The 12516-nt window shown below is 47.1% G+C and overlaps 1 protein-coding gene across 1 annotated transcript in view; it reads right to left on the minus strand.

Annotated features, from left to right (window-relative positions):
- GRIK4 (glutamate ionotropic receptor kainate type subunit 4) overlaps positions 1 to 12516 on the minus strand; it is a 290617-nt gene that overhangs the window by 134200 nt on the left and 143901 nt on the right. The window contains exons 5-6 of the mRNA XM_021696357.1: positions 10694 to 10872; positions 6238 to 6291 (exon numbers count right to left, since the gene is read on the minus strand). Of these exons, the coding sequence (XP_021552032.1) occupies positions 6238 to 6291; positions 10694 to 10872 (233 nt within the window). The remainder of the gene's footprint in view (positions 1 to 6237; positions 6292 to 10693; positions 10873 to 12516) is intronic.

The raw sequence follows: 12516 nt of genomic DNA on the forward strand, positions 1-12516 counted from the left end.
AAAAAAAAGGAAGAAAGAAAGAAAGAAAGAAATCTGGATAAAGGCAGGAACCAGTGCTCAAATTGCTTATGCTTATGCATCTGTGTCTTTGGAGATTCTAAAGAGTCATTTTCTTCGTTGCCTTGCTTTGCCCCCTATTTGGGCCTGGACTCTGAACCGTCACCTTGGTCTACCTGCCAAGACTTGCTTCCTTCTGGTTCCTCTCCTGATCTCTGACCAAATGCACATCATGGCTCTTAGCTTACCATTAAAGTTATCAATAAGTTTACTAATCCTCTGCCCTGGCCTCCCCCCTTACCCAGGTACCTTCAGAGGCCCATTCCCACCTGTTGATCAGAGATTCGCTCTGCTGGGACTGAGTCCTGACCCATCACAACCAGAAGCAGGGCAAGAAGCTGTTTTGCCAACTGAACCTCTGAAACCAGTACAAACTACCCCAAATCGCATTTCAAAATAGATGTAGAAATAAAAGCGCTGGACACCTGTTCTCTCAGCTAGCTTTGGCTCACTTCCTCTCCCGTGTCAGTTTTCCCTGGCCCCCAAAGCTCAGGGCTGGCACACTCACTCTCCTGCTGGCCACACCCTGACAGAGAGAAAAATCTGCACGTCTATAGCGTCAACTGCATTGAAGGTTTAGAAGTTTGACTCATGGTGGAGATTCTTCTCCCAACTCTTATGTTGGGTAATTAACTAATCAAATCTAGAGCAGTCAATTGGATTTATTTATTACAGAAGCCCTAACTCAACCAGCCTTCGTTTTCAAATGAAAAAAAAATTTTTTTTCATTTTCATGGAAATGTAATTGACATATAAAATTACATTAGTTTCAGATGTATGGCATAGTGATTTGACAATAATATATATTACGAAACGCTCACCATGGCAAAGTGTAGTCACCATCTGTCACCATATAAAGTTATTATAATATTATTGACTATATTTTCTATGCTGTACTTTTCATCCCTTTATTTTTTTCATAACTGGAAGTTTGTAACATCTTAATCCCCTTCACACATTTCACCCATCCCCCAGTGGCCTCCCCTCTGGTGACCACCAATTTCTTCTCTATGTTTGAGTCTCTATTTTTGTTGTTGTTGTTGTTGTTGTTCACTTGTTTTGTTTTTTAGGTTCCATATGCAAATAGAATCATATAGTATTTGTTTCTGTCTGACTTATTTTACTTAGCATAATACCCTCTAAGTCCATCCATGTTATCACAAATAGCAAGATCTCATTCTTTTTTTTTTTTAAAGATTTTACCCATCCATTTGACAGAGAGCGAGAGTGTGTGCACAAGCAGGGGGAGTGGCAGGCAGAGGGGGGAGAAGGAGAAGCGAGCTCCCCACCGAGCAAGGAGCCCGACGCGGGGCTCGATCCCAGGACCCCGGGACCACGACCCAAGCCGAAGGCAGACGCCTAACCGACTGAGCCACCCAGGCGCCCCAAGATCTCATTCTTTTTTATGCTGAGTAATATGCCATTACACACTCACACCACATCTTCTTTATCCATTCATCTATCGATGCACGCTTAGGTTGCTTCCATATCTTGGCTATTGTAAGTAACACTGCTATAAACATAGAGGGTGTGTATATCTTTTTGAATCAGTGTTTTCATTTTCTTTGGATAAACAGACCCAGAAGTTGTATTACTGGATCTAACGGTACTTAGATGGCCAACAGATACATGATCAGATGTTCAACATCACTGATCATCAGGGCAATGCAAATCAAAACCACAATGAGATATCACTTTACACCCGTCAGAATGGCTAATATCAAAAAGACAAGAAATAACAAGTGTTGGTGAGGACATGGAGAAATCTGAACCCTCATGCACTGCTGGTGGGAACATAATTGGTGTAGCCCCTCTGGAAAACAGTATGGCAGCTCCTCAAAAAACTAAAAATAGAGGTATCAATCAGCCTTCTTAATGCCTGGATGGGAATGAAGAATGAGAACGGACACACACAAACCCTACTCTGGTCAGTTCAGTCACGTATAATACCTAAACTACCAAGTTCGATTCATTCTCTGCAAACAAATCAGATGGCATTATAAGAGTCACTTTTACTGGCCATTAGAGGCTGGGCAGAAAAAATAGTATCTCTTGTTCTTTTCAGCACATGAGAAGCATAAACAGGACTTCATAAAATAATACCTCCTCTTTACTAAACTTGTATTATGAGCCAGTTGCTATGTGGATACCATCTCCTGAGGCACATATTAATAGTGTCCACTTACAGACGAGGTCTCTGAGGCTCAGAGAGGTTAAGTTACTCGCACAGGATCACACAGCCGGTAGCTAGTCAAACCAGAGTTCTAAATCACGTCTACCTAATGCCAAGGCCCATGCCTTTCCAGCTCATGCACTAACTTTCAAAAAGCTAATCTGACCACCTGCTGTATCACCGTGGCAGAGATCAGAGCTGGGCCATGATGGATATCCCTGAGGAATTCAGAATAGAAATAAAGAAGTATGAAAGGCTGGGTGGCATCTGCATGGGGGTCGGGGGGGGGGGAAGGATGGGAGAAGCACGGAGGGTGACTCATTCCCTCTGTACAGAGCCCCTTTCCCTCTGTTCCGAGACTCCAAGGGCAATTGGGCAGGAAGAATGGACTTAAAAGGTAGTTTCTTTCCTCTTAATAGGGGCCTGTCCTTTCCAGAAAGTCAAAGCACTCACAAGAGGCCTCCAGAATATCCTCCCACTGACTGATTTTTACAGTGGCCCTGCTTCTATTTTCCTGAATATTACTCAGCCATCATCATTCATACAGTTACTGTTTTGATTTCCCCCTGCAAACTTGCAAACTGTGTGAGTCCTGTTAATTCTACGTTCAAAGAACTCTCTGACTGAGGCAGGTTCCCAGAGCTCAGCTTGTTCAGTTCCATGCCCCCAGAAAAGGAGAAAGCTCTTTGAAACCTGAAAGTATCACAGAGTTATAAAAAAAATACGATGCCTTAGAAACCCGTAGTACTTTTCAATTTATAATGCATTTTTACCTATCCTTGTAAGGTTTTAGTATCCCTGTTTTACAAATGACAAAACAGGCTTAGAGAGTCAGTGAGACTCCCCCAAAGCGTATAAGGCAAAGTGGGGTGTTGACCTGAGTCTCTTGACTTCATAAGCCTGTGATTTTTCTCACTAGATAAATCATCACCCTCATTATTATCAGTCCTGAGAAGAGGTAGTGGGGGATGCTTTCTTCACAATCTCCAAGCCAAGCAACTCCACCTTATTCTAGGGACTGTCCTCCTTCCTCCTTCCGTCTGCTAACTCACCACCGTGCTTCCTTGTTGCTCAGCTCTGTCTTCCTCTGCTGATGTGGCTGCCTAATGTGAGGGGTGCCCCCGGCCTGCCTCTTCCCTCTGCTTCCCAGCCTCCCCAGATGGAGTCCAGTTGTACTTTAATCTCCCTTTATTGCTCCGCCAACTTGCCCAGGCTCCCCCAGACGTCTCCTTACTTTAAGCAAATGCTCCTGCATTGCTCTGGGACTAGTCTAATCCTCTTCTCCCTTTTTACATGTTAATGTTCTAATTTACAGCAGCAGTAGAAAAAAATAGATAAATAAGCAAACAAAGAAATTCCTTCTGCTTTCCATTTTGCGGGGTAGCGCCAGGGAGGGGGCGGGAGGGGGGCTTCTAGGGTACTGGTTGGGTTCTATTTTTGGGTCTGGGAGCTGCTTACACAGGTGTGCTCACTTGGAAAATGTCCCCTAGGCTGTGCACATATGATCTGTGTGGTCTTCTATATGCATGCTAGAATTCAAATACAAATTCCAGCAATGGAGCGGGTAGTTTTGTGTGGTGGTGGCAGCGAATGAGGGAATGCTGAATGGCTCTCTGTTATGGTGGGAGATCCTATACCAGAAAAGAAGCTACACTCAATTCCTCTAAGATGTCTCTACTCTGAGAGCAAAGGCCTCAGGATGCTTCAGGGTTAACAATTCCACAGCGGCCCCAAGAAAAGGCTGTTCATAAAAACCTATGGCTGGAAATGAAGAAGGATTATAGGGTCCGAGGCTGTCTCTTTGGACAGGCATCTTCTCGACCTCGCAGGCCATTTCAGGAGATCTGGTCCCTCAATCCAGGGAGGGACACCGCACCATCTCCTAGGTCACCCTATCACACATGCCGACCAAGAAAGTCATAACTGCTCGGGAACCTTTCTCATTTTAAGATTTAAGAGTCAAATCTGTAGAGGTTGTATTCTGCTTCCTAACTTAGCAAGGATCTTAAAATTAATGGACATCTGCCTTACATCCTCTAAATAGGTGACTTTCAAGGATGGATGTAAATAGATAAGTGAATAGTCATTAACTGGCACGCCCATCCCCAGAGCAGTCCATAAGTCCGAAATGACTCACTGTTTCCTGGACAGGCCAAATCTCAAATCTCCAAGTATGTGGATATGCTGTCCCTTAACCCAGAATGCTCTTCTTTTCTTTATCTAGAAAAAAACCCTACCCCCCTATTAGGGCACAGCCTAAAGGCCCCTTCTTTGGTGAAGCCTCTCCTGCCTGCTCCAGGATCTAGAGCATTTTATACACACATCTAATAGAATTTACCACTTTGCACTACAATAAGTACTTTGAGTTTTTCAAAGGCAGCCTTTGTTTCTTATTCCTATGTTAATCCCTAATGCCTGGTCCAGTCCCCGCTACATAAGAGGTGCTCAAAAGCACGTCGACATGGACGGGCCACTGAGTTAAGTGCTCTTGACATCTCATGCATTTATAAAATAAAATAAACCCCTTCTCTGAATGATTGTTTCTAACAGCTCTATTTGTAACAGCCAAACACAGGAAGGAACCAAAATGTCTCTCAGTACGTGGATGGTTCAGCCGACGGTGGTACATCTATACCGAGAAATACGACTCAGCCATAAAAAGGAGCAAACTATTGATTCAGGCAACAATTCGGATGGTCTCAAGGGCATTACACTGAGTGAGAAAGGTCAGATACTGCATGATTCCATTTATATAACATCCTTAAAATTATAAAAGTGTCGAAATGGAGAATGGATTAGTGGTTGCTACGGGTTACGGGCGGTGGGAAGGCGGGCCATGGGTGAGACCATAAAATGGCGGCATGAGGGAGATCTTTGTGGTGGTGGGATGGTGTTGTCCTGGTTCCAGTGGGCTTGACGCACATCTGCATAGGATGGACAGATTGGATGTTCTGATATTCCGGTTTTGATATCGTATGACCATTATGTAAGATGTAACTACTGGAGGAAATGCGGTTAAAGTTAAATGGTACCACTCTGTACTATCTTTGCAACTCCTGTGAATCTATAATCATTTCAAGTAAAAAGTCATAACATTTTTTTTTTAAAAAAAACCAGTTCTCCGAGGTTCTTCCTATTCTCTGAGTGTGTATCCTTCACAATGACCATTCCCATTTCTTAATATGATACAGCTTCAAAATGCTTCCATGGAGATTAAACTACGCCATTTCAAAATGACTGCAACTCTACAACATATGTGCTCTTATCCCCATTTTACAGATAAGGAAACTGAGGTTCAGGGCTCGTTAAAGGGTGCACAGTTGGTGTGTGGCAAAGCTGGTGCTCCAACCTGACTCAATACAATTTCTATAAACCTGTTTTCTCATCTGCAAAATGAGGGGATGCAGCCATAACAGCCCCTGTAGGTGCATCCAGTTCTAACACTGTATGACATGTGTACTTTTTTTTTTTAAAGATTTTATTTATTTATTTGAGAGAGAGAGAGAGAGAGAGAGCACATGAGAGGGGGGAGGGTCAGAGGGGGAAGCAGACTCCCCGCCGAGCAGGGAGCCCGATGCGGGACTCGATCCCGGGACTCCAGGATCATGACCTGAGCTGAAGGCAGTTGCTTAACCGACTGAGCCACCCAGGCGCCCCTGACATGTGTACTTTTGTGCCCTAGCTGTCCTACTTCTGACTTAGCATAAGGGTCTGGCAACGTGGCGACTGGACGGCAGGCCAGTAACTGGACCTACAGAGGAGACACACCCATCAGAGGACTCAGTGCTAGGTAGCCGGTGGCATTTGGATGGAGGCATTAGACTCCCCAAATTCCCATCCTCCCATGGCCAGTAACGTTTCTACAATGCCTTGCCTCTCTGGTTAACTTCTGTTCCTCTCCTTTGATTTCCCCCACTCCCCATCTCCCAAGCTTCATTCCATCACACCCCACTGACCCTAGTTATTCATACTCTATGCCAAGGAGGTGAGCTGTGAAAATGTCTTACCAGATTAGTGAAGATGTATGTATAATAGGCCGACACCATCCCTAGTTCAGCTGCCTGCAAAGGGAAGAGAGGGAGATTAGACAGAAAACAAAAACTCACTGGAAGTGAATGAGCACTGAGGGTTCCAAGCGTCCGTCATTTGTCTGACCCACTACCCTTCAGTTCTTACGCTGCCCTTGACTTGGGAGGATGGAGAACAGAAACATTGGCCTCTAGAGTAGGGTGTCTCCACTGCCACCCTGCTCTCTACCCTTGCAGTGACATTCGTAGAAGCTGACGTTCTCACGCACAACACATTCCCATGGACATAACCAGATATTACGGGAAACCAAAATGACTTTCAAGGAAATGAAGCAAATAATAAAACATGAAAATCATTATCTCCCGAACTATTAGCAATCACAGTGGCTACCATGTACCCACTATTTAGCATGGGCCAGGTACTAGAAAGCATTTCACTTGGGCTAAGTCGATGCGGTAGGGTTATCATTCCTCCTCTATCCACCCCCATCTGACAGCTGAAGACTCTTGAAACACCAAAAGGCCTTGTAACTTGCACAAGATCACATGTCTCCTAAGTGGAAAAGATGAAATTAAAGCCAGGCAGCCTAATTTCAATCCTTTTAACCTAACTGTCCTCTCCCCAGAGGACCGTGCTGTTGATGGAAGTCCTGACAGCTCTCTTTGGGGCCGAGGCAGAGACAGGAGAGTCTGCGGGTTACGGGTGATTCTCAAATTAATGCAGCCCCTGCCAAAGGTGAGCGAGCGAGACTCATCAGAGTCTTTGAATCTGCAGTAATGTAGGAAACAAGTGAATCATTTGCAAACTTTGGTCCTTTATTAGTAGTACGGAACAAGTTGCCAGTGACATGCCTCACCCTTGATCACAGCACACCCCCGTGCCATCATCCCAGGGTTGGGAGGCTGCAACATCAGAACAGCCTCCCTCTGGTCTGATCTTTGTAGCCATCACAGACGCCCCTCACCACCCTCCCCTGTCGGTGTGCCCAACTTTGAGCGTGACAGGTGCTACAGACACCGACAAGTAGATCAGGTAAATAATGAGCCGGCTCTCCCCAGGGCCCTCATGCCTTCTGACAGGCAGATATTCATCATGCATCCTGCAGCCCCAGGGCCCCCAGGAAACCGCTTTTGTCCTGCCTGTTGAGGTGCATGAGGGGAAAACAAGGCCAAGGGTCACTACATTTTCCTCCTACAAAGTGTTTACCTCTCAAGGAGCTCCAATAATTTTGTGAGCATTCTTACAGGAACCCTCACAGGCTCCTTGAAGGGCAGTCTGGGGTCCTTCTACTGTCACCATTGCGATGCAAACTGAAGTACAGAAGGGCTCTAGGCCCGGGGCAAGAGGATACGGGGGTCACAGGGGGCTCAAGGCCTCCCTTCTTCCTCCAAACAAAACTACGTTTCCTCCTCCACTTCCAAGAGGCTGGTACGGCCTGCTGCCCAGCCCCTCCCTTCCCCGCACGCTCAGCACCATCCACAGAAAAGTCCCAGTGCCTGTCACCACTGCCTAGACAGGTGGGAGCCCTGGTTAGCCTGGACACAGGGATGGGCTGGGGCCAGGGGGTGGGGAGAGGGCACCGTCAGATGGTTAAAACCCATTTGCGAAATCTGCTGCCCAGAGATAAAAGACAAGAGATCCTTGGTTTTTAAGACCTGAATTCTGGGTAAACATGAAGTTTGTTGCTGGAACAGCTGCTCAATAAAGTAGGGGATTACTCCGTAAATCCTCCTGACATAGAGAGACAGCACAGCGCTGCCAAGCTCCGGGGCCAGGCTCACATGGGCACGGTGAGTCTCCCGGAAGCTCCGTGTGCTCTCTGCTCACACTGCTTCCCACACTGAGTCCATCCTCCCTGGGGCGCTCCCAAGGCTGTGCTGTTAACCCTGGCAAGGACGAGCCTGCAGCCCGAGTCCAGGGCCCGATGCAGGGCCTGCATGCTGGGGGCACTAGGAAGTCAAATGGGAACAAAGAGAGCCGGTTTCCAAAGCCTCGCTGGTCAGTGATGGGCTTGGTGCCGAGGTCACAGGGGCTGGGGCAAATAGGTGGTCTCAGGAAACCCTGCTACTGTCCACCCAGCAGAAACACTTGCTAATAATCATCATTACAGGGAGAATTTTCTTCAAAAGCACAGCCATTAAAAACAACAACAAAGTGTTGTTAATGAAAATATCCAGTATTGGCAAGGGTCCTGTAAGACACCTATTCGCTGCTGGTGGGAGTATAAATTGTTATGGCCTTTTTATTTTATTTTATTTTTTTTAAGATTTTATTTATTTATTCATGAGGGACAGAGAGGTAGAGGGAGAAGCAGGCTCCCCGCTGAGCAGGGAGCCTGATGCAGGACTCGATCCCAGGACCTGGGATCATGACCTGAGCCGAAAGCAGATGCTTAACCATCTGAGCCACTCAGGTGCCCTGTTATGGCCTTTTTAAAAGGCAATCTGGCAAATCATATCAAAATCCTTAAAAGCATACATATCTTTAACTGAGTAATTTCACTTCTGGAAATGTATGCTAAGAAAATATTTATGAATGTGCATAAAGATTTATGTACAAAGATGTGCATCCTGCATTGTTGATTATAGCAAAAGATTGAAAACAACCTGTATCTCCAACAATAAAGGGATGGTTAAATAAATTATGGCATATCCATATGATAAGAAATGATGTAGCCATTAAAGTATTTGTAGATAAATATGAATTGACATAAGCAAAATGCGGGACATATAATTAAGTGGGAAAAAAAAGCAGGTTACAGAAGAGTATGTGCAGGGTGATAATAATTTTGAAAAGAAACAAATGTGTCTGTAAAGGCAAAAAGGATAGACATCAAAATTTCACAGTGGCTGTCTCCAGGTGATAGAACGTCTTTCTTTTCCATGTGTATCTGTAAGATTTTTCTATCATATCCCCAAGTTAAGGCTTATAAGAAAGAAAGAAGAAGCTATAATGATTTTTATTTTCTTCTTTGTACTTTTCTGTACTTTCCAAAATTTCAAAAATAGACGTATGATTTTTTCAAAAAGAGCCCAACCACATATGCTAGGAGCCATGAAATATTCCTGAGGTTATTACATTATTATTATAAGGGCTGCTCCCAAAAGGCTTCCACCTGGGGGCTGTTCAGGCAAGCCCCGGCTACCAGGGGGCACCGTGCATTCTGTCTGCCCTCTGCAAGGGGCGTTGGGGGGGACCATTATCTCCCTCCCCGTCCCTCATCTTCCCCGGGGACTCCTCAGCCTTTCTCTCTGAGGCCCTGAAACTTAGAGGATCTCTTCCATCCTTGATGACTTCATTGATCATAGGCCCAGACACAAGACAAGCGAAAAAGAGAAAATTTCCATTTGAGTGTGTGTGTGAGTGGAGTATATGCGCCCAGACAGACGTGGGTTTGGAGCTGTGGAGAATTACTATGGCAACGGGCTGGAGGGACAGCCCTCGGTACTCAGAGAATTCATTCAAATCTCTTCTTAACTCCGAGACAAAAACTAGCTGGGGAGGGGTGGTGTGGGGAGGGGGAGGGAGAGACGATCATCTGAGTGTCTGCCCCGCTCCTCACAGCTTGGCAGAGGTTAACAAGGAGCCTCGCTCCACATTTAAACGCAACCTGGAAGATGGCAGGTTGCGTTTAAATGTGCAATTGGAACGGCATTACAAGAGGCCAGTGTGCCTGGAGGGGCTGGGGGTACTGCTGGGGGCCACAGAGGAGCGTGCAAGCGGGGTCCATCTATCTGGAATTGCAGGCCTAGCTCAGCCACCAGGCCAGGAGCTAGTGCCAACATGACTCCAAGCCTGCCCAGATGTCTCCTACTGTTTCTCCAGCGTGGAGCCCTCCTACCCCCTGCCCAGCCACACCTGACTTCCTGACCCCTGTATTCTGGGGGTAGAAGGAGCTGCTGATTGGCTATCGGAGACAATAGGTCCCCGTTCAGCTCTGCTCCTCACCAGCGGGGCCTTGGACAAAGCCATTCATCTCGCGGAGTCTCAGTTTCTTCACCTGTCCAGGGCAGACAGGGTACCTGCCCCATTTCGTCATTGAGAGGATCAGGCTGGGGAGTCACATGGCAGAGCTTTGTAAACTAGTACACCGTACGGGGATGACACAGAGGGCTGATGCTCAGCTGTACACACCGACGAGACTGCCCTGGTTGTCCAAACATAGAAATACTTCTATACCCCTCGGCACAGAGCCTCGGCCTCAAGCCCACCAAGTGCCCTGTGGGAACCCACAGACCCTGGTGGGGAGGGTTTTGGCTTGGGGCTGTCCGGCTGCACCCAGAGTTAATACTTCTACCACATCACCCTCATCTTGCCTTTCCTTTCTGGTGACACCCAAGGCAAGGAGGGAGCGGCATACCAGCTCAGGGGGAGGGAGGAGGGAGAAGGATGCTCTGAGCCCACCGCACACCGCCCCCCCCCCCCGGGTCCCACCTTCAGGAGGATGGTGTGGGACATGGAGGCGTTGGCATGGATGATGATGGTGGCGGTCTTGTCGTCCCGGATCTCCTTGAGGAGTGGGGTGGGGTCCCGGGTGTCATCCAGCATCCGGACCGAGAGGGTGTCCTTGGAGATAAGGAATTGCCGGAGCAGCTTCTCCAGGTTTAAAAGGCCTGGAGGAGAGAGAGGATGAAGCCCCTGAGGGTCCACAGTGCTTCCTTGGGAGGCATGGGCGCACAGGCCGGATGAGCGCAGCCCTAGGCCAGAGGCAGGGCCATGGGCCTGACCCCGCTGCTGGTGCTGGGCAACAGCACCTTGACCTGAGCAAGTTTCTCAACCTCTATGGGCTTCTGTATTCCCATCTTCAATCTTTTTTTAAAAAAAGACTTTATTTATTTGAGAGAGAATGAGAGAGCACGAGAGGGGGGAGGGTCAGAGGGAGAAGCTGACTCCTCGCTGAGCAGGGAGCCCACCTCTGGGTTCTAAACCAGGACGTCAGATCATGACCTGAGCCGAAGGCAGACACTTAACTGACTGAGCCACCCAGGCACCCCTAAAGATCTTTTTTTTTTTTTAAGATTTTATTTATTTATTTGAGAGAGAGAATGAGAGAGAGAGAGAGAGCTTGAGAGGGGGAGGGTCAGAGGGAGAAGCAGACTCCCCGCCGAGCAGGAAGCCCAATGTGGGACTCGATCCCAGGACTCCAGGATCATGACCTGAGCCGAAGGCAGTCGCTTAACCAACTGAGCCACCCAGATGCCCTGTATTCCCATCTTCAGTAAAAAGAATGTTCCTCTATTTTTAACTTTTTGAGGAACCTCCACATTGTTTTCCAAAGTGGCTGCACCAGCTTGCATTCCCACCAACAGTGTAAGAGGGTTCCCCTTTCTCCACCTCCTCGCCAACATCTGTTGTTTCCTGTCTTGTCAATTTTTGCCATTCTAACTGGTGTAAGGTGGTATCTCAATGTGGGTTAAAAATAGAGCTACCCAATGACCCAGCAATTGCACTACTGGGTATTTACCCCAAAGATACAGACGAAGTGAAAAGAAGGGCCACATGAACCCCAATGTTCATAGCAGCAGTGTCCATAATAGCCAAACTGTGGAAGGAGCCGAGATGCCCTTCAACAGATGAACGGATAAAGAAGATGAGGTACATATACACAATGAAATATTACTCAGCCATCAGGAAGGATGAATACCCAACTTTTACATCAACATGGATGGAACTGGAGGGTTTATGCTAAGTGAAATAAGTCAAGCAGAGAAAGTCAATTATCATATGGTTTCACTCACATGTGGAATATAAGAAACAGCACAGAGGATCATAGGGGAAGGGAGGGAAAAATGAAGGGGGGGAATCGGAGGGGGAGACGAACCATGAGAGACTATGGGCTCTGAGAAACAAACTGACGGTTTTAGAGGGGTTGGGGGGTGGGGGTATGGGTGAGCCCTGTGATGGGTATTAAGGAGGGCATGTATTGCTTGGAGCACTGGGTTTTATACGCAAACAATGAATCATGGAACACTACATCAAAAACTAATGATGTAGTGTATGGTGACTAACATAACATTAAAAAAAAAAAGAATGTTCCTAAGCCCCCGCGGCCTCCCCCAACTCCCTCAGGAATGCTCTTTTAAAGAGAGATTGAAGTCCCTTGAGTGGGATGAGAGGATCCCCACTCCTGCCCACAGCACCGCCCAGTGGCCAAGACCTGGGTTCAGAGGTGAGCAGGCCCGTTTTCTCCCCCCTCTAACGTGGCCACTTACGCACCAAGTGACCTTTTCACATGGCTGGGGCTCTTGGCCTCAGTT

The sequence above is a fragment of the Neomonachus schauinslandi genome, chromosome 11 (assembly GCF_002201575.2).
Source record: "Neomonachus schauinslandi chromosome 11, ASM220157v2, whole genome shotgun sequence".
In the NCBI taxonomy this organism is placed as follows: domain Eukaryota; kingdom Metazoa; phylum Chordata; class Mammalia; order Carnivora; family Phocidae; genus Neomonachus; species Neomonachus schauinslandi.